The sequence below is a fragment of the Salmo trutta genome, chromosome 29, assembly GCF_901001165.1.
Source record: "Salmo trutta chromosome 29, fSalTru1.1, whole genome shotgun sequence".
Taxonomy (NCBI): domain Eukaryota; kingdom Metazoa; phylum Chordata; class Actinopteri; order Salmoniformes; family Salmonidae; genus Salmo; species Salmo trutta.
This window is the reverse complement of record NC_042985.1, coordinates 19,214,486-19,241,825: the sequence shown is the minus strand read 5'-3', so window position 1 is coordinate 19,241,825 and position 27,340 is coordinate 19,214,486. Positions and strand designations below refer to the sequence as shown.

The following is a 27,340-nucleotide window of genomic DNA, read 5'->3' as shown; positions in this document are numbered from 1 at the left end:
GGGTGATGCTTTCCCTTTGCACTGACTGACACTAAGAATGGCAAATAGAAAAGTGGATGGCCTCTGGGTATACCAGAGCTGCTATATTTGGCTCTGTCAGTTTGCATACAGATCTGCAGCAGTCTGCAGTTAGCCAACTTCCTGTTTTAACACAGGATATAGGACTAGCAGTGCCCTGCTGTGAGCCATTGATGCACCGTAGTTGCTGTATGGATGAGACATGCATCATTTTAATGGTTCTAGAACTCTACAGTACATTAATGGTGTTCTGACCCCTCCACCACCACACCAAGCCATCGGAAAATATGAGTCAGCCACTTCCAGTTCCCCTTCACTTCCTGTTCTCGGCCGGTCTGAAGTGGGAGGCAGTGGATGAGGTTGAGGGGGGGGCAGTGGATGAGGTTGAGGGGGGGGGCAGTGGATGAGGTTGAGGGGGGCAGTGGATGAGGTTGAGGGGGGCAGTACTGGCCCTCCTGTGGTGAATTGGCCATGCCGTGTGTGCCTTTGTCTGATGCAGCATGAACTGTATGGCCTTGTCGTGTGCCTCCAGTCTTTTCTCTGGCCTCCTCCTCTTCCTCATCTTCAGGGACAGAGACACGCTTCAGGCCCGGCATCTGCTGTGTTCTGCCTGCATACTATAGCCTAGATCCAGCCAAAACAGATCATACTGCTCACTACTGTAGCCTAGATGCAGCTGATACAGACCATACTGTAGCCTAGCCTAAATACTGCTCTCTCCAACTGCCTGTCTACTGTAGGTAGGAACACTGTAGGGTAGGCTACTTCCAGCCAATACCGATCATTCAGCTGTCACAGCACAGAGCTTGGCCTGACACAGATGAGCTGAGAAAGTGGTGGGTTTAGCTTTAGAGATCAGAGCAGTGGACAACAGACAGAGGGAGGCTTCATTTCCTTTGGGAGGATCAACTCCTGCATTCACCTCGCTCTGAAGGTCACCGTGGAGAGGTGCAATTATTAGTGCTCAGAAATGCTTATCTGCATAGAGGAGTCTTCATTTTTTTTGGCCTATTTCACTAATTCTAGTATGTAGGCTATTATTGCAGTCTATAACAGTACATTAACTGTATTTTGTTTGCAGTAGATGAGTATGTGCCAGTGTTCATGCACCTTGGTTGAGAAACAAGGTAGTGACAGTAGGCTATTTTTCCTCTGCATGTGAAGCTTATTCACAGCGGCTGAGTTGACATGCAGATTGAATCTGTTTAACAGAACTAACCAGAGTAACATTTTGAATCTGGTTCTCTTCTGCTTACTGACCAGACCACATGTGGTTGTCTACCAGGCTGAGCATAGAACCTGTTCCAGTGTGGTGTTAATCTGTCAGAGGGAACCACAATACGTGGTGATTGACTATCTTCTCTTCTGTTGTCCTGCAGCTCTGATGGTACCAGCTGACCGGTGACACCTGCCTGAGGACACCTCACCCGCTGCCCCCCCCCCTCCCACCCCCTTTACCATGTCTGGGATCCAGGTGAGAGGCACATGCTAGTAGTACGCAAGTCAGCTGTTTGTTCACCCCTGCTCGCAATTGCTAATAACTAGAGGTCGATCGATTTAATCGGAATGGCCGATTTTTAATTAGGGCTGATTTCAAGTTTTCATAACAATCGGTATTTTTGGCCACCGATTTGCTGTTATTTTTTAAATGTTTAAATTTTAACTAGGAAAGTCAGTTAAAGAACACATTCTTATTTTCAATGACAGCCTGGGAACGGTGGGTTAACTGCCTTGTTCAGGGGCAGAACGACAGATTTTTACCTTGTCAGCTTGGGGATGCAACCTTGCGTTAACTAGCCCAACGCTCTAACCACCTGCTTTACGTTGCCAAGGTAAGTTGCTAGCTAGCATTAAACTTATCTTATAAAAAAACAATCAATCAATCATAAACACTAGTTAACTACACATGGTTGATGATATTACTAGTTTATCTAGCCTGTTCTGCTTTGCATATAATCGATGTGGTGCGCCTTCGCGAAAAAGAACTGTCTTTGCTCCGACGTGTACCTAACCATAAACATCAATGTCTTTCTTAAAATCAATACACAAGTATATATTTTTAAACCTGCATATTTAGTTAATATTGCCTGCTAACATTAATTTCTTTTAACTAGGGAAAATGTGTCACTTCTCTTGCAAACAGAGTCAGGGTATATGCAGCAGTTTGGGCCACCTGGCTCGTTGCTAACTGTGACGTCTATTTCTTCATATCAAAGACAGCAGACTTCGCCAAACGGGGGATGATTTAACAAAAGCGCATTTGCGAGAAAAAAAAAGCACAATCATTGCACGACTGTACCTAACCATAAACATCAATGCCTTTCTTAAAATCAATACACAGAAGTATATATTTTTAAACCTGCATATTTAGCTAAAAGAAATCCAGGTTAGCAGGCAATATTAACCAGGTGAAATTGTCATTTCTCTTGCATTCGTTGCACGCAGAATCAGGGTATACAGAATCTGGCTCGTTGCGAACTAATTTGCCAGAATTTTACGGAACTATGAAATAATATTGTAGGTTGTGCGATGTAACAGGAATATTTAGACTTATGGATGCCACCCGTTAGATAAAATACGGAAAGGTTCCGTATGTCACTGAAAGAATAATGTTTTCCGGATTTGACCATATTAATGACCTAAGGTTTATTATATTATCGTTAAGTCTATGATTTGATAGAGCAGTCTGACTGAGCGGTTGTAGGCAGCAGCAGGCTCGTAATAGTCAAAGATATATGGTTTAGAGAGAAAGTCGACGTGTCATAATTCCTGTAATAACTTGCGGCTGAACCTGAAAGGGGTTCCTTCGTTATTTTACTGTTCATGTCTTCCATAGAGAATGTCTACTTCAAATAAGGTCTGTGTTTTGTGCTTAAACCGCCTCGGCGTTTTGGTACCCGTGTAAATCTCACTAGGTAACGTTTGTCAACATATTTTCATAAATCCACTCTACAATTTTTATCTTCGCTTATATTGATCAGAGTTATATCCTATGGATATCTACACAATTATAAAATTGGCAAGGTGGTGTAAGCCTAAACCAAACACAGACCTTATTTTAAGTTAATCTAAAAATATCCTATGGAATAAATGAAGGAACCGCTTTTCAGATTTTACTAGGTGTCATGGGAATTGTGACTCGCACTTTGGTAGTCAATTCTTACCATGCCCATTATTAAAATAGGATTTCCTGCATATAGAAATGACCGTTTTTGTTTTCAGCATTCATCACAGGTAACTTAAACTCTATTTTTATTATTCAAACAGTTGAGAGTATTTGTCTCCTAAGCAGACTCTTCAGTATCGTTGTCACTTCAGAGCTGTGTGTGTGTGTGTGTGTGTGTGTGTGTGTATATATGTAACAGTGTAGGTTCCGTCCCTCTCTTCGCCCCAACCCGGGCTCGAACCAGGGACCCTTGCACACATCAACAACTGACACCCCACGAAGCATCGTTACCCATTGCGCCACAAAAGCCGCGGCCCTTGCAACGCAAGGGGAAACCCTACTTCAAGTCTCAGAGCAAGTGACGTCACTGACTGAAACGCCATTAGCGCGCACCACCGCTAACTAACTAGCCATTTCACATCGGTTACACTCACCCCCCTTTTGACCTCCTCCTTTTCCACAGCAACCAATGATCCGGGTCAACAGCAACAATGTAACAGTGTAGGTTCCGTCCCTCTCTTCGCCCCAACCTGGGCTCGAACCAGGGACCCTTGCACACATCAGCAACTGACACCCCACGAAGCATCGTTACCCATCGCGCCACAAAAGCCACGGCCCTTGCAACGCAAGGGGAACAACCACTTCAGGTCTCAGAGCGAGTGACGTCACTGATTGAAACGCTATTAGCGCGCACAACTGCTAACTAACTAGCCATTTCACATCGGTTACACGTATGTGTGTGTGCATGCATACGTACGTACATACATACATACATACATACATACATACATACATACATACATACATACATACATACATACATACAAAAAAAATAATCATAATAATAATCGGTATCGGCTTTTTTGGCCCTCCAATAATCGGTATCGGCGTTGAAAAATCATAATCGGTCGACCTCTACTAATAACCCATCCAACTATATGTGAAAATCAGAGGCCCAGTAACATTTTGCGCATATTCTTGATGGTTAATAAACTCACAGGTTTGAGACCACAATAGTTCTGCTAATAGCGCTATATTGAAAATACTGTGATTGAAGAAAACCATCTGAGATGAAATGATGATACATGTAAATTCATTATAATTTCTACGCACTTTCTACCTGGTCGTTTACATTTAGACTGGAGTAAATATTTTTTCCATACATGTTATAAGCTATTAAATTTTTTTATTTTTTTTATTTGTAAAAACCTTTTTTATTTGGGGACACCTACGACCCACTCATAACCACCCACCAGTTGAGAATCGCTGCCCTAGAAGACTAAATAAATCCTTGCTCACCATAATATTGTCATAAATCGATTGAAGCATTCATTCTATCTTGTTGACATCGGTAAAGTTCTGTCATCCCTGCTTCTTTTGCGGAGAAAAGACGTTTAGGGTGTGGGGATTTTTTTATTTTAAACTAAAAACAGAAGATTTTCTGTGCAAAGTTTGACCTGTTGAAAGGAAATAGAGAGCTATGTAAACAACCCAACATGTTTCTGATAAAATATGCACCCAAGCAGAACTGAAATCTTGTGGTTGAAATACTATTAGCTTTTATGATTCCAACAAATATACCGCCTGTAGAGGTGCCATCTAACTGTGCATTTGCATTCTCTTTAGATGAAAGAAAGAAATCATATTTCTCCACTCCTGTTCCTGAGTAAAAATGTTGCCTATCATTTTACTGCAAGAAATGCTTAATTCTGCAGGTGTTAATATTAAGGCTATGTTATAGTGTCCAGATTTCAGATTTCAATTTCCATTTAACCCATCTGAACAATAAGCTACAGTTCCCTTGATGTGCCATAGGCCTATTTGATGTCCCCAGTCTTGTGACTGTCAAATTTGTACAGAGCACTGCTATTATCCTCTAACCACATCACCAATGCTTTCCCAAACATTACTTTTCTGGCCCTCGCTTTTCTCTTATTGAAATAAACTCCCATCTTTCTCTGCCTGTTCCCAAAAGCATTTTGTGATTGGCGTGTAGGTGATTTGAGGCGTGTACAGTTTGGCCCAGAAGCTCAGGCTGACAGCCTAAAATAATGAACGAGAACCAGTGTAGCCTGTTGATATAAATTGCACAAGAATTATACTTATTCTTTTTTTTTTAAAGGTGTTGTTTTCTATTTATTCAACCCACCAGCCCTTCATCCACACAATATGTCATGACCCTAAACGCGCCTGCCCCGCAGATACAGCCACGGGGACTGCAGGTTAAGAGTCAACCCATGCATCACTAATGCACGCACGCATCCTACTTACACACACATTCTAATGTGCCCTGCCCCTTTCTGACGTGTCATATTTCCTGACTGACATTAGTGCTTCTGCTTTTCATCTGCCAGCAGCCGCATAGCATGATTACAACCCCCTTGCATCCCCCATATTCACATTTGCTTATCAACCCAAATTATTTTTATCTTTGGCACACAACAGTACATAACTCTCACATCGCTCCCTCTGTGACGCTCGTCTCTCTTTGACTCCTATCGGGAAATGATTTGAGGGATGTGTGTCCCGATAACGATATCAGACATACAGAGAGCTGTGCGTAGAGCATTGCTTCAGGAATACTCCAGGTTATATGAGGATAGTGGCTGCGTCCCACCCTATTCCCTATATAGTGCACTACTTATGACCAGAGCCTCCAGGGAATAGGGTGCCATTTTGGACGCACCTTGTGTCACACACACATGCTGCTTTGTACTGTCATTGCCTCTAACTGATAACATGCAACCATGACTCCTGTGAAGATGTTATTTACAACATTGATGCCACAACACCACTGGTTAGACGTAGGAGCCTCAGTTAATGTCTAAAGAATAGGCCCACATGCTATATGGTCTGAACAGCGTGTAGGACAAACCAGCATAGCTACCCCCCCACCTTTATTTAACCAGGTAGGCCAGTTGAGAACAAGTTGTCATTTACAACTGCGACCTGGCCAAGATAAAGAAAAGCAGTGCGACAAAAACAACAGTTACACTTGGGATAAACAAACGTACAGTCAATAACACAATAGAAAAGTCTACATAGTGTGTGCAAATGACGTAAGATTAGGGAGGTAAGGCAATAAAAGGCCATAGTGGCCTGTACATAGCCCATCTAATAAATAGGACAATAAATAGGACGTAGTGGTGAAATATTACAATTTAGCAATTAAACACGAGCGATAGATGTGCAGAAGATGAATGCATGTAGAGATACTGGGGTGCAAAGGAGCAAAAAAAAATAACATGGGGATGAGGTAGTTGGGTGGGATATGTACAGGTGCAATGATCTGTAAGCTGCTCTGACAGCTGATGCTTAAAGTTAGTGAGGGAGATATGAGTCTCCAGCTTCAGGTATTTTTGCAATTCGTTCCAGTCATTAGCAGCAGAGAACTGGAAGGAAAGGCGGCCAAAGGAGGAATTGGCTTTGGGGGTGTCCAGTGAAATATACCTGCTGGAGCGCGTGCTACGGGTGGGTGCTGCTATGGTGACCAGTGAGCTGAGAAGGCGGGGATTTACCTAGCAAAGACTTATAGATGACCTGGAGCCAGTGGGTTTGGTGATGAATATGAAGCGAGGGCCAGCCAACGAGAGCATACAGGTAGTATATGGGGCTTTGGTGACAAAACGGATGGCACTGTGATAGACTGCATCCAATTTGCTGAGTAGAGTGTTGGAGGCTATTTTATAAATGACATCGCCGAAGTCTAGGATCGGTAGGATAGTCAGTTTTACGAGGGTATGTTTGGCAGCATGAGTGAAGGAGGCTTTGTTGCGAAATAGGAAGCCGATTCTCAATTTAATTTTGGATTGGAGATGCTTGATATGAGTCTGGAAGGAGAGTTTACAGTCTAGCCAGACACCTAGGTATTTGTAGTTGTCCACATTCTAAGTCAGAACCGTCCAGAGTAGTGATGTTAGACGTGCGGGCAGCTATCGGTTGAAGAGCATGCATTTAATTTTACTTGCATTTAAGAGCAGTTGGAGAGTTGTATGGCATTGAAGCTCGTCTGGAGGTTAGTTAACAGTGTCCAAAGAAGGGCCAGAAGTATACATAATGGTGTCATCTGCGTAGAGGTGGATCAGAGAATGATACGTCATTGATGTATACAGAGAAGAGTCGGCCTGAGAATTGAACCCTGTGGCACCGCCATAGACTGCCAGAGGTCCGGACAACAGGCCCTCCGATTTGACACACTGAACTCTATCTGAAAACTAGTTGGTGAACCAGGCGAGGCAGTTATTAGAGAAACCAAGGCTATTGAGTCTGCCGATAAGAATGCGGTGATTGACAGTCGAAAGCCTTGGCTAGGTCGATGAAGACTGCTGCACATTGTCTTTTATTGATGGCGGTTATGAAATCGTTTAGGACCTTGAGCGGGGCAAACGTGCACCCATGACCAGCTCGGAAACCAGATTGCATAGCGGCGAAGGTACGGTGGGATTCGAAATGGTCAGTGATCTGTTTGTTAACTTGGCTTTCGAAGACTTTGGAAAGGCAGGGTAGGATAGATCTAGTTCTGTAACAGTTTGGGTCTAGAGTGTCACCCCCTTTGAAGAGGGGGATGACCGATGGCAGCTTTCCAAACTTTAGGGATCTCAGACGATACAAAAGAGAGGTTGAACAGGCTAGTAATAGAGGTTGCAACAATTGTGGTAGATAATTTTAGAAAGAGAGGGTCCAGATTGTCTAGCCCAGCTGATTTGTAGGGGTCCAGATTTTGCAACTCTTTCAGAACATCAGCTATCTGGATTTGGGTGAAGGAGAAATGGGGAGGCTTGGGCAAGATGCTGTGGTGGGTGCAGCGCTGTTGACCGGGGTAGGGGTAGTCAGGTGGAAAGCATGGCCAGCCGTAGAAAAATGCTTATTGAAATTATCGTAGATTTATCAGTGGTGACAGTGATTCCTAGCCTCAGTGCAGTGGGCAGCTGGGAGGAGGTGCTCTTATTCGCCATGGACTTTAGTGTCCCAGAACCTTTTGGCGTTTGTGCTACAGGATGCAGATTTCTGTTTGAAAAAGCTGGCCTTTGCTTTCTTAACTGCCTGTGTATATTGGTTCCTAACTTCCCTAAAAAGTTGCATATCGCGGGGGCTTTTCGATGCTAATGCAGTATGCCACAGGATGTTTTTGTGCTGGGCGGTCACATCTGGAGCGAACGAAGGGTTATATCTGTTCTTCGTTCTACATTTTTTTGAGTGGGCATGCTTATTTAAGATTTGAATAGTAGACCTTTTTAAATGCTTCTAGTAACGTGTTATTTGATTGTAATGTGTTATTGTAACCCTATTGCAATTGAATTTTTCCCTAGTGTCAATGACAAATGCAATTCACTCATCCAAGCTGTGACTATCTGTAACCTTTTACTGTAGTCAATCTGTGTTTATAACAGCTTCTCCTCTTCACTCTTGACCTAGGTGCCATGGTTGCCTGGCACAGAGTGTGTAGCCAAGTACAACTTCCAGTCGACAAATGAACAGGACCTGCCTTTCTGTAAAGGAGATGTGTTGACCATAATCGGAGTCACCAGGGTAAGCAAGGCTCGCCTTTCTATACTGTGAAAATGTAAGTGTAAAACCGTTATGGTGCTGGACTTGTGTAGTTATACAGCTGTGTTAAAACCTCTTAAGGATTGGACCCTTTTTCAATTTTCACCTAAAATGACATACCCAAATATAACTGCTGTGTAGCTCAGGACCTGAAGCAAGGATATGCATATTCTTGATACCATTTGAAAGGAAACACTTTGAAGTTTGTGGAAATGTGAAATGAATGTAGGAGAATATAACGCATTAGATCTGGTAAAAGACAAACTTATTTTGTACCATCTTTAAAATGCAAGAGAAAGGCCATAATCTATTATTCTAGCCCAGGCACAATTTAGATTTTGGCCACTAGATGGCATCAGTGTATGTGCAAAGTTTTAGACTGCTCCAATTAACCATTGCATTTCTGTTCAAAATGTTGTATCAAGACTGCCTAATTTGGTTTGTTAATACATTTTTAAGTTCATAAATGTGCACTCTCCTCAAACAATAGCATGGTATTATTTCACAGTAATAGCTACTGTAAATTGGACAGTGCAGTTAGAAGAACAATAATTAAACTTTCTGCACATATCTGATATGTCTATGTCCTGGGAAAATGTTTTGTTACTTACAACCTCATGCTAATCACATTAGCCTACGTTAGCTCAACCGTCCTGTGGGGGGGACACCTATCCGGGACAGGTTTTAAAGGGTGTTTCTGCTGCTATTTCAGGATCCCAACTGGTACAAAGCGAAGAACACAGTGGGCAGAGAGGGCACCATCCCAGCTAACTACGTCCAGAAAAGGGAAGGGGTCAAGTCAGGGGGAAAACTCAGTCTTATGCCGTAAGTACACGATAGTACCTTGCTCCTCTGTCATGTAAGATGTGCCCTTACCTGTGAGAAGTTCCCATGTTTCACTGTATGATAAAGGTATGACTGGTGCTTAGTTCATTAGAAGGGGGGGGGTGTTACAAAGGCCTGACAGGAGACGTTGGTAATATACTGCTCAAAAAAAATAAAGGGAACACTTAAACAGCACATCCTAGATCTGAATGAAAGAAATAATCTTATTAAATACTTTTTTCTTTACATAGTTGAATGTGCTGACAACAAAATCACACAAAAATAATCAATGGAAATCCAATTTATCAACCCATGGAGGTCTGGATTTGGAGTCACACTCAAAATTAAAGTGGAAAACCACACTATAGGCTGATCCAACTTTGATGGAATGTCCTTAAAACAAGTCAAAATGAGGCTCAGTAGTGTGTGTGGCCTCCACGTGCCTGTATGACCTCCCTACAACGCCTGGGCATGCTCCTGATGAGGTGGCGGATGGTCTCCTGAGGGATCTCCTTCCAGACCTGGACTAAAGCATCCGCCAACTCCTGGACAGTCTGTGGTGCAACGTAGCGTTGGTGGATGGAGCGAGACATGATGTCCCAGATGTGCTCAATTGGATTCAGGTCTGGGGAACGGGCGGGCCAGTCCATAGCATCAATGCCTTCCTCTTGCAGGAACTGCTGACACACTCCAGCCACATGAGGTCTAGCATTGTCTTGCATTCGGAGGAACCCAGGGACAACCGCACCAGCATATGGTCTCACAAGGGGTCTGAGGATCTCATCTCGGTACCTAATGGCAGTCAGGCTACCTCTGGCGAGCACATGGAGGGCTGTGCGGCCCCCCAAAGAAATGCCACCCCACACCATGACTGACCCACCGCCAAACCGGTCATACTGGAGGATGTTGCAGGCAGCAGAACGTTCTCCACGGCGTCTCCAGGCTCTGTCACGTCTGTCACGTGCTCAGTGTGAACCTGCTTTCATCTGTGAAGAGCACAGGGCGCCAGTGGCGAATTTGCCAATCTTGGTGTTCTCTGGCAAATGCCAAACGTCCTGCACGGTGTTGGGCTGTAAGCACAACCCCACCTGTGGACGTCGGGCCCTCATACCACCCTCATGGAGTCTGTTTCTGACCGTTTGAGCAGACACATGCACATTTGTGGCCTGCTGGAGGTCATTTTGCAGGGCTCTGGCAGTGCTTCTCCTGCTCCTCCTTGCACAAAGGCGGAGGTAGCGGTCCTGCTGCTGGGTTGTTGCCCTCCTACGGCCTCCTCCACATCTCCTGATGTACTGGCCTGTCTCCTGGTAGCGCCTCCATGCTCTGGACACTACGCTGACAGACACAGCAAACCTTCTTGCCACAGCTCGCATTGATGTGCCATCCTGGATGAGCTGCACTACCTGAGCCACATGTGTGGGTTGTAGACTCCGTCTCATGCTACCACTAGAGTGAAAATGACCAAAACATCAGCCAGGAAGCATAGGAACTGAGAAGTGGTCTGTGGTCCCCATCTGCAGGACCACTCCTTTATTGGGGGTGTCTTGCTAATTGCCTATAATTTCCACCTGTTGTCTATTCCATTTGCACAACAGCATGTGAAATTTATTGTCAATCAGTGTTGCTTCCTAAGTGGACAGTTTGATTTCACAGAAGTGTGATTGACTTGGAGTTACATTGTGTTGTTTAAGTGTTCCCTTTATTTTTTTGAGCAGTGTATATTTGTTATTTTTTTTACCACCTCTTCTCTGTCCCGTCTGCTCTCTGGGTGGCTGCCTGCCAATGTGGGTGGTGCTAAGTGGCGCTGCGATTTGAATCGGGCTCTCTGAAGGTCCAGCTATTTCAAAAGGGGGAAAAAAATGAGACTTATTCAAATGGTATAAAACTGGAGGCCAGGAGGTAATCAGAGTTATCTCTCTCTCTCACACACACACACACACACACACACACACACACACACACACACACACACACACACACACAGCACAAGGCTGAGGTTGCTGCACTCAAACGTGTTCGACCAAAACACACTGATAGTGTGTGTGTGTCTCTCTCTCTCTCACTCACACACACACACACACACACACACACACACTGCAGACTCTCTCCCCCACCATCTCAATCTTCTGAGCTTATCTGCCCAGCTGAGCAGAGGGAAGCTCAAGCTGTGTGGGGAAGGGTGACCAGTCAAGCTGTGTGGGGAAGGGTGACCAGTCAAGTGTTACAAGGAAGGACAAAGGCAAGGCTACTCCACTGGACAGGGAACTGGCTAGAGGGAGTGAGTGGGTTTGCTGTCCTTATGAAGTAGAGGTCACCAGTGGAGGGACTGAGTGGTGTCCACTGCCCTCATACTCTCCTTCAGCTGTAAGAGAGCAAACTCGCTGTAAATACAGCCAATGATACATCAGCCCTGTGGATCCCCTCAGAGAGGAGTGGTTAGTGGTGTGAGTCCGACGTGGGTTGTTATGTTATGAATTGGTAACAGATGTCTTGGTGAAAACTCTCCCAGTTGGCTTGTATAACTAACAGTGTCAGCTGTGTTCTTGGGTCTGTTGGTCTCCACACCCTGAGAGATGCTGCTCTTTGACCTCACAGCTCACTGCTGCCACCTGCTGGTAATCATCTACTCTGTTGGTAGGGAGAGGGGGTACAGCACCACCCTAAAGAAGACTGGCAAAAGGCCTCCGTCCCCTGTTCACTGCAGTCTCTCCTACCTCCTTCCCCACTGTCCTTCCTTACTCTATTTCCCCCGTACTTCTAGCAGCCTGTTCTCCCGACTGAATGGCACAAACTGAAACATATAAATGGCATATTACATTCCCTGCTTCCTCATTAAATAGTCTGACTGGTTGCTCCTCCTGTGGTGTTTGACTGGTTGGTCATATGTTTGGCTGGTAGCTCCTGTGTGCTCCTCCTGTGTTTTGGCTGTTGGTTACTCAGTGTTTGGCTGACTGCTGGCTTACTGGCGCCTGCTCTCAGATTAATGGGAGTTAAGGAGGCTACTGTCCATGGAGAAGCAGCTCCGCTGATCTAATCAACTCAATCCTCCCTCCGCATTAAGCCGCTTTGCACAGGCCCTGCTCTGTCTGTCTTGGTGCTGGGCAACGGAGGGAGGGAAGTGTGTAAATCAATTACACACTTTGATTACCCTTAACTCACCAGCCCCCAGAGAGACCCCTGTGGACCTCCTGCTGCTCCTGTTTCCATACTGCTGGGGGATTCTGTGTTAGGGTCTACTACAGATAAGAGATGAATGATCTTAAGGAAAAATCCAAAGGGGTGGGGTTTATCCAGTAGAAGCCTGTAGATCTTGTACATGAGGTGAGATGGAGGCCGTGTTTAATAGCTTGAACTAAAACAAAGAAGGGAACCATGTGTGTTTTCCCTAAGAGAGCTTTCTAAGTCCAGTGTCCTGCAGCTTGCCTTGCGGTCAGCCGAGGGCAGGTTTCATAGACTGTTCTGAGGGGATGAGAGACACTGTGCTGTTCTCTTTAAAAGCCTCCTCTCCTCAGTGAGGTCTCACCTCTCTGTGAATAGAGGTCTGGCAGGCCCTGCCTTGCATCTTGCCTGGCCTGAGCTGCTTTGCATTTTACTGTTACTGCAGAGCCTGTGTCAGTTTCTGACTGCCTGCCCATGTGTGTTTTTCTGTGTCTGCGTTTCCTGTTTACGCCAAGGCACTTTCTCACTGGTTCCTTGAGACACACAGACTCACTCCACTGCTCTAAGCACAACTGCCTAGAAATGCCACTGCCTTACATTATGCTGATCTACTGCTGTTGTCCCCTTTACCTTGTCTATGGCTGACTGTTTATCAACTCTTTTAATAGAGGGCTTTGTATGAGTGTTACATGGCCAACATTGCACGCTAGCAATAATGAGTAGATCTCCCCTCTACTTATAAATTCTTTTTTTGCCCTTTTATGTATTTTGATGACCTTGGTATGTTAATTTCTGTAGTCCATTAAGGCCCTATCTCTGTGTCCTGTCCCTCTCTCTCCTTCTTGTGTCCATCTCCAGATGGTTCCATGGTAAGATAACGCGGGAGCAGGCGGAGCGCCTCCTCTACCCCCCAGAGACTGGTCTGTTCCTGGCGAGGGAGAGCACCAACTACCCCGGGGACTACACCCTGTGTGTCAGCTGTGACGGCAAGGTGGAGCACTACCGCATCATCTACCACGACGGCAAGCTCAGCATCGACGAGGAGGAGTTCTTCCAGAACCTCATGCAGCTGGTCGAGGTAAGGCGGTGTCAGCCTGTCAGTCCCAAACGCTCCCTATTTCTTACTGTTTAGGCTACTCCCTCCCACACTGCCTATCCTGTACGGTGTTAAGGTACTGGTCAATGATGCTTAGTCACATAGTTAAAGGTAAAGGGGGTGGAGGTTATTGATCGGGGAGAAACCAATATTATTTCATTGATACTTTGTCTCCAAGTATGGATTTAAGTTAACGTTAGCAAGCGCTAGTCGGCTGTACCTGGTATTTTTCATCCTATAGCTTGTTCTGCCTTTTTTTTAAATAGGGAGCCAACATGTTTTCAACACTTTTATTTCCACGACTGATGCTTTTATTTCCATTCTCATGCTCTCTCGTCTCTCTGCAGCAGACATATAGTGAGCAATATGTTTTGAACATCAAATAGCAAACAAAATTGCAGTATCAAATCACAATACATACAGAATCGGCACCTAAGCATCATGATGCTATATCATGAGTAGAGGTCGACCGATTAATCGGCATGGCGATTTTCACGTTTTCATAACAATCGATAATAGTCATCTCTCGCGCCCTCCCCGCTCTCTCTCGCTTGCGCCCACTCACTCTCGCCTGCCCGAGCTCTCTCTCTCTCTCTCTCTCACTCACTCACTCACTCACTCACTCACTCACTCACTCACTCACTCACTCACTCACTCACTCACTCTCTCACTCTCTCACTCTCTCATATATTGACTGTATATCTCACATTCTTGTGATTTCTAGCTCATTCCTTTTCCCCTTACTCTCACTGGCCTGACACAACAGGCTCCAACACAAGTTGTCCCTCCCTGTCAATAGACCCTCATCCAGTGGGATTTGTGGTGTTAACCACATAATGGAAATCAAACACTGTTGCATTTAAGGGATTAGTCAATCACATGTTAAGTACTTGGGTTGTTATGGATGGTGGGTACTTATGTGTGGCGATTCAAGTGTGTATTCAGGCACATTGAGTATTTTTGTATTGTCCAAATATCAGTTATATAACCTTGGTTTCGTGACTGCAAATATGCAGAAATAATATGTTAATTTGATAATGGGTCTTTAAAGTTCAAATACAGTGTTGACATTCCCTGTGGCTCAGTTGGTAGAGCATGGTGTGTGTGCAACGCCAGCATGGTGTGTGTGCGCAACGCCAGCATGGTGTGTGTGTGTGTGTGTGTGTGTGTGCAACGCCAGCATGGTGTGTGTGTGTGTGTGTGTGTGCAACGCCAGCATGGTGTGTGTGTGTGTGTGTGTGTGCAACGCCAGCATGGTGTGTGTGTGTGTGTGTGTGCAACGCCAGCATGGTGTGTGTGTGTGTGTGTGTGTGTGTGCAACGCCAGCATGGTGTGTGTGTGTGTGCAACGCCAGCATGGTGTGTGTGTGTGTGCAACGCCAGCATGGTGTGTGTGTGTGTGCAACGCCAGCATGGTGTGTGTGTGTGTGCAACGCCAGCATGGTGTGTGTGTGTGTGCAACGCCAGCATGGTGTGTGTGTGTGTGCAACGCCAGCATGGTGTGTGTGTGTGTGCAACGCCAGCATGGTGTGTGTGTGTGTGTGTGCAACGCCAGCATGGTGTGTGTGTGTGTGTGTGCAACGCCAGCATGGTGTGTGTGTGTGTGCAACGCCAGCATGGTGTGTGTGTGTGCGCAACGCCAGCATGGTGTGTGTGTGTGCGCAACGCCAGCATGGTGTGTGTGTGTGTGCGCAACGCCAGCATGGTGTGTGTGTGTGTGCGCAACGCCAGCATGGTGTGTGTGTGTGCGCAACGCCAGCATGGTGTGTGTGTGTGTGTGTGCAACGCCAGCATGGTGTGTGTGTGTGTGTGTGTGTGCAACGCCAGCATGGTGTGTGTGTGTGTGTGTGCAACGCCAGCATGGTGTGTGTGTGTGTGTGTGCAACGCCAGCATGGTGTGTGTGTGTGTGTGCAACGCCAGCATGGTGTGTGTGTGTGTGTGCAACGCCAGCATGGTGTGTGTGTGTGTGCAACGCCAGCATGGTGTGTGTGTGTGTGCAACGCCAGCATGGTGTGTGTGTGTGTGTGCAACGCCAGCATGGTGTGTGTGTGTGTGTGTGTGTGTGTGTGTGTGTGTGTGCAACGCCAGCATGGTGTGTGTGTGTGTGTGTGCAACGCCAGCATGGTGTGTGTGTGTGTGTGTGCAACGCCAGCATGGTGTGTGTGTGTGTGTGTGCAACGCCAGCATGGTGTGTGTGTGTGTGTGTGCAACGCCAGCATGGTGTGTGTGTGTGTGCGCAACGCCAGCATGGTGTGTGTGTGTGCGCAACGCCAGCATGGTGTGTGTGTGTGCGCAACGCCAGCATGGTGTGTGTGTGTGCGCAACGCCAGCATGGTGTGTGTGTGTGCGCAACGCCAGCATGGTGTGTGTGTGTGCGCAACGCCAGCATGGTGTGTGTGTGTGCGCAACGCCAGCATGGTGTGTGTGTGTGCGCAACGCCAGCATGGTGTGTGTGTGTGCGCAACGCCAGCATGGTGTGTGTGTGTGCGCAACGCCAGCATGTGTGTGTGTGTGCGCAACGCCAGCATGGTGTGTGTGTGTGCGCAACGCCAGCATGGTGTGTGTGTGTGTGCAACGCCAGCATGGTGTGTGTGTGCAACGCCAGCATGGTGTGTGTGTGTGTGCAACGCCAGCATGGTGTGTGTGTGTGTGCAACGCCAGCATGGTGTGTGTGTGTGTGCAACGCCAGCATGGTGTGTGTGTGCAACGCCAGCATGGTGTGTGTGTGTGCAACGCCAGCATGGTGTGTGTGTGTGTGTGTGCAACGCCAGCATGGTGTGTGCGCAACGCCAGCATGGGGTGTGTGTGTGTGTGTGCGCAACGCCAGCATGGGGTGTGTGTGTGTGTGTGCGCAACGCCAGCATGGGGTGTGTGTGTGTGTGTGTGTGTGTGCGCAACGCCAGCATGGGGTGTGTGTGTGTGTGTGTGTGTGCGCAACGCCAGCATGGGGGGTGTGTGTGTGTGTGTGCGCAACGCCAGCATGGGGGGTGTGTGTGTGTGTGTGCGCAACGCCAGCATGGTGTGTGTGTGTGTGTGCAACGCCAGCATGGTGTGTGTGTGTGTGTGCAACGCCAGCATGGTGTGTGTGTGTGCAACGCCAGCATGGTGTGTGTGTGTGTGTGTGTGTGTGTGTGTGCAACGCCAGCATGGTGTGTGCGCAACGCCAGCATGGGGTGTGTGTGTGTGTGTGTGCGCAACGCCAGCATGGGGTGTGTGTGTGTGTGTGTGTGTGCGCAACGCCAGCATGGGGTGTGTGTGTGTGTGTGTGTGTGTGTGTGTGTGTGTGTGTGCGCAACGCCAGCATGGGGTGTGTGTGTGTGTGTGTGCGCAACGCCAGCATGGGGGGTGTGTGTGTGTGTGTGTGTGCGCAACGCCAGCATGGGGGGTGTGTGTGTGTGTGCAACGCCAGCATGGGGGGTGTGTGTGTGTGTGTGTGCGTGCAACGCCAGCATGGGGGGTGTGTGTGTGTGTGTGTGCGCAACGCCAGCATGGGGTGTGTGTGTGTGTGTGCGCGCAACGCCAGCATGGGGTGTGTGTGTGCGCAACGCCAGCATGGGGTGTGTGTGTGTGTGTGTGTGTGTGCGCAACGCCAGCATGGGGTGTGTGTGTGTGTGTGTGTGTGTGTGTGCGCAACGCCAGCATGGGGGGGGTGTGTGTGTGTGTGTGTGTGCGCAACGCCAGCATGGGGTGTGTGTGTGTGCAACGCCAGCATGGTGTGTGTGTGTGTGTGTGTGCGCAACGCCAGCATGGGGTGTGTGTGTGTGTGTGTGTGTGCAACGCCAGCATGGTGTGTGTGTGTGTGTGTGTGTGTGTGCAACGCCAGCATGGTGTGTGTGTGTGTGTGTGTGTGTGCAATGCCAGCATGGTGTGTGTGTGTGTGTGCAACGCCAGCATGGGGGGTGTGTGTGTGTGTGTGTGTGTGTGTGTGTGCAACGCCAGCATGGTGTGTGTGCAACGCCAGCATGGTGTGTGTGTGTGTGTGCGCGTGTGCAACGCCAGCATGGTGTGTGTGTGTGTGTGTGTGTGTGCAACGCCAGCATGGTGTGTGTGTGCAACGCCAGCATGGTGTGTGCGCAACGCCAGCATGGGGTGTGTGTGTGTGTGTGTGTGTGTGCGCAACGCCAGCATGGGGTGTGTGTGTGTGTGTGTGCGCAACGCCAGCATGGGGTGTGTGTGTGTGCGCAACGCCAGCATGGGGTGTGTGTGTGTGTGTGTGCGCAACGCCAGCATGGGGTGTGTGTGTGTGTGTGTGCGCAACGCCAGCATGGGGTGTGTGTGTGTGTGTGCGCAACGCCAGCATGGGGTGTGTGTGTGTGTGCGCAACGCCAGCATGGGGGGTGTGTGTGTGTGTGTGTGTGTGCGCAACGCCAGCATGGGGGGTGTGTGTGTGTGCGCAACGCCAGCATGGGGTGTGTGTGTGTGTGTGTGTGCGCAACGCCAGCATGGGGGGGTGTGTGTGTGTGCAACGCCAGCATGGGGGGTGTGTGTGTGTGCGCAACGCCAGCATGGGGGGTGTGTGTGTGTGTGCGCAACGCCAGCATGGGGGGTGTGTGTGTGTGTGTGTGTGCGCAACGCCAGCATGGGGGGTGTGTGTGTGTGTGTGTGTGTGCGCAACGCCAGCATGGGGTGTGTGTGTGTGTGTGTGCGCAACGCCAGCATGGGGTGTGTGTGTGTGTGTGTGTGCGCAACGCCAGCATGGGGTGGGTGTGTGTGTGTGCAACGCCAGCATGGGGGGTGTGTGCGCAACGCCAGCATGGGGGGTGTGTGTGTGTGTGTGTGTGTGTGTGTGCGCAACGCCAGCATGGGGTGTGTGTGTGTGTGTGCGCAACGCCAGCATGGGGTGTGTGTGTGTGCGCAACGCCAGCATGGGGTGGGTGGGTGTGTGCGCGCAACGCCAGCATGGGGGGTGTGTGTGTGGGTGCGCGCAACGCCAGCATGGGGGGTGTGTGTGTGGGTGCGCGCAACGCCAGCATGGGGGGTGTGTGTGTGGGTGCGCGCAACGCCAGCATGGGGGGGTGTGTGTGTGCGCAACGCCAGCATGGGGGGTGTGTGTGTGTGTGTGTGTGTGCGCAACGCCAGCATGGGGGGTGTGTGTGTGTGTGTGCGCAACGCCAGCATGGGGGGGTGTGTGTGTGTGTGTGCGCAACGCCAGCATGGGGGGGTGTGTGTGTGCGCAACGCCAGCATGGGGGGTGTGTGTGTGTGCGCGCAACGCCAGCATGGGGGGTGTGTGTGTGTGCGCAACGCCAGCATGGGGGGTGTGTGTGTGTGTGTGTGTGTGTGTGTGTGTGTGCGCGCAACGCCAGCATGGGGTGTGTGTGTGCGCGCAACGCCAGCATGGGGTGGGTGGGTGTGTGCGCGCAACGCCAGCATGGGGTGGGTGGGTGTGTGCGCGCAACGCCAGCATGGGGTGGGTGGGTGTGTGCGCGCAACGCCAGCATGGGGGGTGTGTGTGTGTGTGCGCAACGCCAGCATGGGGTGGGTGCGCGCAACGCCAGCATGGGGGGTGTGTGTGTGGGTGCGCGCAACGCCAGCATGGGGGGTGTGTGTGTGCGCAACGCCAGCATGGGGTGTGTGTGTGTGTGTGTGTGTGTGTGTGCGCAACGCCAGCATGGGGGGTGTGTGTGTGTGTGTGCGCAACGCCAGCATGGGGTGTGTGTGTGTGTGTGTGTGTGCAACGCCAGGGTTGTGGGTTCGATTCCCATGGGGGGCCAGTACAAAAAAAATGCATGAAATGTATGCATTCACTACTGTAAGTCGCTCTGGATAAGAGCCTCTGCTAAATGACTAAAAATGTAAACATGAATATATTTCTTTAGCAGCTTGAACAGAGGCAATAGTTCCTATTCCATGCTGCCATCTGGTGGTTGTGAATGCTACTCACATGTAAAACAGACCGTGGCAGTCAGATTACTCAATGACTGGGTGCTTCTTCATTGATTAACAAACTAATCATAGGTCAAAAAGATGGCCGGTGTGTTTGACTGGTTAACCTGATCACATGTAGATCAGTTGGTGTTGACAGGAGTATCTAAAGTGAAGGTGTGGTTAGTGACCTCTTACCACCAAACACACAATTCCTATGCTTCTCCTGTTAATTAGCAGAGTCCCCTCTAGCCCTCCAATCCCAGCATCCTTTTCACCCCAGACTGCTGAGACTCTTCTTGACTCCTGCTCTTTGTTGTCTGGTCTTTGACATACGGTTGACATGCAGTTGTACCTCCTGAGTGTGACGATGCAGCTACACACTATATACACACTATCCAACTCACCATGTTCTCTCTCGCCTATCTCCATTCAGCACTACACTAAAGACGCCGATGGCCTCTGTACCAGACTCATCAAGCCAAAGCTGATGGAGGGAACGGTGGCCGCCCAGGATGAATTCTCCAGGAGTAAGAACACTTTAGTAACCTTGTTTCCATTCTCTGAGTCACTCTTGGTCTGTAAGAATACACACAGTGACTCAGTCTATCTTCTGTAGTACAGGAAACCTGGGCTTAATCACTTGAATTAGCAGTAAGTCTTTAACCTTGTGCTTTGCTCTGTCAGGGGAAGGATGATGTTTCATTAGTACTGCTGGAACCAGTCTGACTTTCTCTCTCTCTCTCCATCTCGCTCTGTTGCTGCTCCACAGGTGGCTGGGCCTTGAACAGAAAGGAACTCAAGCTCATCCAGACCATTGGCAAAGGGGAGTTTGGAGGTAAAGACCCTAACTGAGACCAGTGCTGATAAAGTGTCTCTTTCCATCCCCGTGTGAGGTCGTTGTCCAGTGTTACATCTATGTATCTGTTCAGATGTGATGGTGGGGGACTACAGAGGGACCAAGGTGGCAGTGAAGTGCATCAAACACGACGCCACGGCCCAGGCGTTCATCGCTGAGGCCTCCGTCATGACGTAAGTCTCAACCATTCTGTTTTATGGTCTTACCCACTTTCTCTAATACCTTATGACTGTGTGTTTGTCTGTACACCTTAGTGTGTCGCTATGTCACTAAAATCCTCTTCCCTGCAGGCAACTGAGGCACAACAACCTGGTTCAGCTGCTGGGGGTGATTGTAGAGGAGAGGGGCAGTCTCTACATCGTCACAGAGTACATGGCCAAGGTACTTCAGTCTAGTCTATTGCTGGACCAGGGACTACTCTATCTAGGCCGTAGGCTGGAGACCACTGTCCCTTTATGATAGGGTCTGTTCCTACTTCCCAGCTTGACAGCCGTCCCTCTCTCCCCCCACCACAGGGCAGTCTAGTGGACTACCTCCGTTCTCGAGGACGGACCGTGCTGGGAGGAGACTGTTTACTCAAATTCTCACTGTAAGTTATCCTCAGGAAGTTCTGCTGTATTGGATTTCATTATTCAATTATAATGTGATTTCCCTGGAGAGGATGCCAGAAACCAAAGTATTTTAAATGGCTATTGGTATCACTTATCTACAATGAAATGAGTTATTTGTCTTGGCTGAGTGATCCCATTGTTTCTCTTTTTATCTCTCTCACATCTCCATTTGATGACTCCTCTCCTCGTTCTCCCCTGCTGTGCAGTGACGTATGTGAAGCCATGGAATACCTGGAGGCCAATAACTTTGTGCACAGAGACCTGGCGGCCCGGAACGTTCTGGTGTCTGACGACAACATCGCCAAGGTCAGCGACTTTGGTCTGACCAAGGAGGCCTCGTCCACACAGGACACTGCCAAACTGCCCGTCAAATGGACCTCCCCCGAAGCCCTGCGAGAGAAGGTGAGGGTGGAAAGAGAGGGGATTGGACGAAGGAGGGAGGGAGTGTAGATGGGAGGGTGTTTAAATAGTGTAGCCTAAGCTGTCTTTGTGTCTGTGGTGTAATGTGTAGTTGACCTCAGCCTCTCTCTCTCTGCTCCTTCCAGAGGTTCTCCACTAAGTCAGACGTGTGGAGTTATGGTATCCTGCTATGGGAGATCTACTCCTTTGGGCGTGTGCCTTACCCCAGAATTGTAAGTATGACATTGTGAGGTGACTCCAGCAAGGGGCAGCAGCTTTATCTGTATTGCCTTCTCCAATGCAAGGCAAAAATGGATATATCTAGATGAGTGATGTATTTCATATCATTTAATAGCTGTGAAGCTTGTGCACAGGCAGATGGGTTGACGCCACTGTTCAGACAGTGAAGGATGTTAGAATGTACCAGGAGAGTATGTGGTTGGGTTGATAACGCCCTCCCCTCTGCTCCTCAGCCCCTGAAGGAGGTGGTGCCGCGGGTGGAGAAGGGTTACAAGATGGACGCCCCCGACGGCTGCCCGGTGGTGGTGTACGACGTCATGAAGCAGTGCTGGACCCTGGATGTGGGGCTGCGGCCCTCCTTCCGCATGCTGAGAGACAAGCTGTCACATATCAGAGCCAAGGAGCTCTACCTGTGAGGGGCAGGGAGGGGAGACAGCAGACTAGAGGGGAGGGAGGGAGGGATGGAGCGAGCGTCCGGGCCGGGGGAAACTAACTGGAGCAGGACCGGAAGTCCTCTGCCAGCCTCACCTGTGGACCACACCTTACCTGATACCTGACCTGTACCTGTTTTCCTCTGGGACTTAGTAAACCTTCCTCTGTGTTACCTTCCCTCCACTCTTCTGAAAGAAAGGAACAGAAGTCCTGTATGTGTTGTATAGCTTTCTGTTAGCTGGTTGTCTGGCTCCTCTGTTCAGTCCATCATCCTCCCTCTACCCCCTTCCTCCTGTTCTCCCAGTCTCTCCACTGTGGCGTTGTCACCTCAAACTCTTCTTATTTTCTTCTTCTCCAAAACGTGATGATAATGGGGAGGCTGGCCTTTTCCTCCACATGTTCGTCAGGTGCTCTCAATCTCTCCTCTCTCTCTGTGCCATGATCATTCCTGTATCTCTGTGTTGGGTGGTGGTGCTGCATGCTGTCTGTCCCTCACCCTCCTGTGTGGGGCCTTGCTTGGGGCCTTGCTTGGGGCCTTGGCTCTGTGCCAAAGTGCCTCCAGTATACAGAGCTCCAGACTCTACTCCTCCACTCGGACTATTCCGTTTTTATTCCTTTTTTTTAAGGAATCTTTTTTTGTTTGTCTTGGGGAGGTTGGTTGTTTGTTTGCTTCGTGAGGTTGTCTCCCTCCGGCTCCAGAACAGGAACTTCTATGTCCGTTAAAGAGAACGTGAACATTTTGAGAAGAAAAGAGGCCAGTGCATAAAGAGCCTCAGCTGGGAAGCGTTTATCTCCAACCACAGGACTACAGAACAGGGCAGTTCTCAACATGGTCGATTCATCATATGTGGGCTTGTTTTATATTAAAATATATTTAAAGGATTAAAATAAACTTAAGAAGAAAGAAGCCACGAAAAGACAGACTGAAGGATATAAGAATGTTTTAGTGTCTGTGAAGCAAACGCTGGGGTTGGGTATGTGCATGCTGTGCGAGAGGCCTTGGGTTTAACTGTCAGTGCTTTCAATGTTTATTATGCTACTATGAATAAATCATTCCATCTGACCAGTGTGGAAAGAATGTCAACACTGACATCACAGGGAGGGGGCTCCCCTCTGAAAGCACCTGGGTACTATTCAGTCATGTGAATGTCCTGGATGATAGAGGTAACAGCAGGGCAGTGGGCCACAGGGGATGCCCTGGGTGTTTGTTCCATATGAAGTGGACCTCTACTCATTATGCTATAACACACACATTCCCACACGGTAAATATTCATTTACACAGAGGCAATACGGCCATTCACACACTTTACATACCCACTGGGTTCATACATACACTTGGGCCAATGAATCTTATTTGGCTGAACTGTGAATAAGGCATTCTGACACTGGATTGGTCCTTTGGTCTTCAAATCACATTTTATTGGTCACATACACATGGTTAGCAGATGTTATTGCGAGTGCATCGCGAAATGCTTGTCAGAACCTGTGACTTCACAGATTGAGCCTAAAATAATTCTCACACAGCTCTGTTTTAGAATGTAGAAGTGTTTGAGGGTGTGACAACAGATATAGCTGACGTGCCAAAAGAGTCTTCAAGGTGTGACGCTGCCGTGTTCTGTGTCAGCTGATCTGTTTCCATTTCCAGTGGTCAGTCAAATAGACTAAAGCTCCTCTCATTTCATTCTCTTCTCCATTCTCTCCTCTCTGGAGTGTCTGTTCCTCCACTCGCCTCCAGTGATGTTCTGCTGCGAACAGGGCACACACACAATGACTCTGAGCCTGAACTGAGCAGAGCACACAGTCCAGCTCAAATGGAACAGCTTTAAGGGCCTTGTCTGTGCTGTCTGTGTATTTATATATAAAAACAAATATTTGACTCTATCTTCAGCTTTTGTCTCTCTTTTTCTGGCTCAAAGCCTTCCTTCTTTGCCCATGTGTCTTTCTGTTTCCATCCTGTCTCGCCAGCCCTGTTGCTTGCTGCACATAAGGAGCCAACAGTTGTCTATGTCCCTGGCTGGCTGGCTCGTTTTGATTCCTATGAATGTTAATGGCGCTGACAGTCCACAGAGTGGTAACAATGGGCTGGTTACACAACACAGGGTGCTGTCAGCCTGTGTTGTTCTGCTCAGCTGTCAGGACCCATCATTACACTGGGCCGTCACTCCATCTCACATTTACAGTGCTGCTGAAAACAGGAGGAGCATTGCTGGAGAGGGACCTCTCAGATTTAGATCTCTATGGCTTAGGCTTCTGTAAGAGTGCAACAATTCATCTTACTCACCCAGTCGTGATGGTTGTACCACTACCATGGATCACCACCAGCTGGCACCGTGTAGTCTACGCCAGTAGAACTCATGGATGGATGGAGATAAATATCTTACATCAGGCCTTCATTGTAAATAACAATTTGTTTTTAATTTATCTGCCTGGTAAAATACAATGCATCAATAAAAAGCCTGTATGTGATATACTGCTAGTGTTATAGTGGTAACACCAGAGTTAGTCACCCCTCTTGCGTGTTCAAGTGTAGCCGCATTAGGCTACTTGTGAGGTACAGAGATGTCATCCTACCTTGGAAGGGTCATAGTTCATTCCAGGTTTTTTCGTATGATTCTCATCTCAAACTGACACACACATTCACAATTAAATGCCACAATCCTGTCAACTACACACACACAGTTCAGTGCGTGTTCTTCACTAGCACAGATGAGTGGAGGATGCATCCTGTTTTAATCAGCTTTTGATAAGTTATGGATCTCTGCTGACGACGTATCTCCTAAGCCTGATTATTTCTTGACAGCAACCAATTAAAACCCACCATGAATTAATCTGATTACGCCAACAATTTGTGTTAAATCTAGGAGGATTCTGATGTTTGTAGACTAGAGGCTAGTGTGGATTGTGGAGTTAGCGTGTACATTGTAGTGCCTCAGCCTCTGGGCCATTTGGAGTAGTTGAGTTGACAGATGTACATGTGACAGAATGTGGCAAGGTCATCTTTCTTCTACTCCATGTACTACAGCTGTCTGCTATGACAGGAAGCCATCTCTCCTCATGGAGAGAAATGCTGCTGTGATCACAATCCAATTATAAACTAGGTGGTTTGAGCACTGAATGCTGATTGGCTGAAAGCCATGGTATATCAGACCTTATACAACGGGTGGGTCTAATCCTGAATGCTGATTGGTTAAAACAGCATTCAAGCCAGTGTTTATTCCACAAGTTTCCACCGGCTAAATCTATGATGTTAAAATGCCTATTCACTGTTCCATCTGACTGTACAATCCACTGTCTTATCAGCCAAGCCAGGCAATTTATAAACTTGATCTCTGTTATCAAAAGCATTTAGACATTCTCTCACATTTCATTTAGACTAACATTTAGTTTTCAACAGTGGAGATATGTATAAATCTTGCTGTCTGTCTCTGACATTTGCAGCAATGTTTCAATATTCAAATTGGATCTCCAGCTGTCCCATAGTAATGGACGTGTCGGGATGAGACAGACAGGCAGGCAGCTTTTCTCAGCCAGTCGAAGTCATGAATCAGTATCATTTTTATGGATATATCAATAGAAAACAGGCCAAACAAAACGAAGTGCAGTTAGTTTGCAGTCTTTCCAGCTTCAGTGATTGGCTAGCTCCTGAACAACACTGTCCTGACATAGAGACCACATTTTCTATGCTAGGTGAAATTACACCTCATTAGCTCATTGTTATGGATGTATCCAAATAAATGTCACTAGAAAACAGCTTACGCAAATGCAGCTACAGTGTTGTTATTCTGGCTGCACCATTTGACGTGGCTGTAAGTTAGCCGTAGTTGGCTAGCTAGCAAGCAAGGGATAAGAACGTTGCCAGCCAGTATGGCATTTAGAACGAACGACTGGGTAGCGTCCATAGATTCAGAATGAATAAATTCATCAAAATAACACACCCGTGGTATACTTAAGTGATAATGCCCGAGAAGCCGTTATTTGGAGGATATACTGGCATGGTTTGCCGGCCCTCAACTTTGTCTTGGGCCTAACAACACCCGTGCCAATATATCCTCCAAACACCGGCTTCTCGGGCATTATCACTTAAGTATACCACGTGTATGACAAAAAAATACTCATTACGTTGGTAACCAGTTTATAAAAGCAATAAGGCACCTCGGATTTGTGGTATATCGCCAATATACCACAGCTAAGAGCTGTGTCCAGGCACTCTGCGTTGCGTGGTGCATAAGAACAGCCCTTAGCCATGGTATATTGACCATATACCACACCCCCTCTGGCCTTATTGCTTAATTATATCACCTGATGTTGTTGCCATAACTCAAGGCTGGAGACACTGAACATGTTCTAGAACATAGAAATAGAAGCCCTAGATAAGATATATATTAATAATGCTATGTTTTATACAGCACAGATTAGGTTATTTTACTGGGAGAAATATGCAGAGAACAAAGACACTGACATCAAAATGGGTTAATTTGTACTGGCACAGCAGCAGGACATGTGGGATGTTTTCCGATTCCAGCCCAATTCGGTGACGACAGGAACTTAGTAAGCAGTGACGTGATTGGAGCTGAAGGGAGTAGTCAGGCCGATGTCAGGCAGATGTGGCTGGGATGTGTGGCTGTCTCAGCTGTGCACATGGGCCTACTGTGTTCCCCACTCCGCTCCTCCCTGATCCCTGACAAATCCCCTTCCACAAATTTCCATAAATTCCCTTCCTTCTCCTTCGTCTGCTCTGGTCTGGGATCAGATCTCTCACTCCACTGAACAGCCCCTAAAAATAATCTGTTGCTTCAGCTGATGTCTCAGCAGCAATTAGCTTCTATTTGTGGCCATGCGTGCAGACATCTCAGATAGCTACGGGTGTCACTGTGGTCCTGACTGTCTGGCTGGGGCATTGTTTTGTGTCTGCGGACTGGGAGGTTTATGCCCAGTGGTCTATTGGCTCGGCAGCTTTTGGCTTTGTTATAGAAAGGCTTAATAACGCAGTTCTTGGTGTCTTTTGGCAGCCTTGGTTATTATTAGTTGGTCGTCGTAGTAGTATGACAGCCTTGAGCCACATTAGTGAGTGCAGATGGCTGTTGAATTTTTCTGTAATCCCATTCTGAGGTGGTTGGATGGGC

At 47.9% G+C, this 27,340-nt stretch overlaps 1 protein-coding gene across 3 annotated transcripts in view; it reads left to right on the top strand.

Annotated features, from left to right (window-relative positions):
* LOC115167061 (tyrosine-protein kinase CSK) overlaps nucleotides 1–23,279 on the top strand; it is a 42,186-nt gene extending 18,907 nt beyond the window's left edge. For all 3 annotated transcript variants that reach the window (XM_029721108.1, XM_029721109.1, XM_029721110.1), the window contains exons 2-13: nucleotides 1,398–1,492; nucleotides 8,600–8,713; nucleotides 9,444–9,556; nucleotides 13,574–13,793; nucleotides 20,112–20,205; nucleotides 20,448–20,513; nucleotides 20,608–20,707; nucleotides 20,825–20,915; nucleotides 21,050–21,123; nucleotides 21,352–21,547; nucleotides 21,691–21,777; nucleotides 22,018–23,279. In XM_029721108.1, coding sequence (XP_029576968.1) covers nucleotides 1,478–1,492; nucleotides 8,600–8,713; nucleotides 9,444–9,556; nucleotides 13,574–13,793; nucleotides 20,112–20,205; nucleotides 20,448–20,513; nucleotides 20,608–20,707; nucleotides 20,825–20,915; nucleotides 21,050–21,123; nucleotides 21,352–21,547; nucleotides 21,691–21,777; nucleotides 22,018–22,200 — 1,353 coding nt within the window. In that variant the 5' untranslated portion in view covers nucleotides 1,398–1,477 and the 3' untranslated portion in view covers nucleotides 22,201–23,279. The remainder of the gene's footprint in view (nucleotides 1–1,397; nucleotides 1,493–8,599; nucleotides 8,714–9,443; nucleotides 9,557–13,573; nucleotides 13,794–20,111; nucleotides 20,206–20,447; nucleotides 20,514–20,607; nucleotides 20,708–20,824; nucleotides 20,916–21,049; nucleotides 21,124–21,351; nucleotides 21,548–21,690; nucleotides 21,778–22,017) is intronic.
* Nucleotides 23,280–27,340: the final 4,061 nt, after the last annotated feature.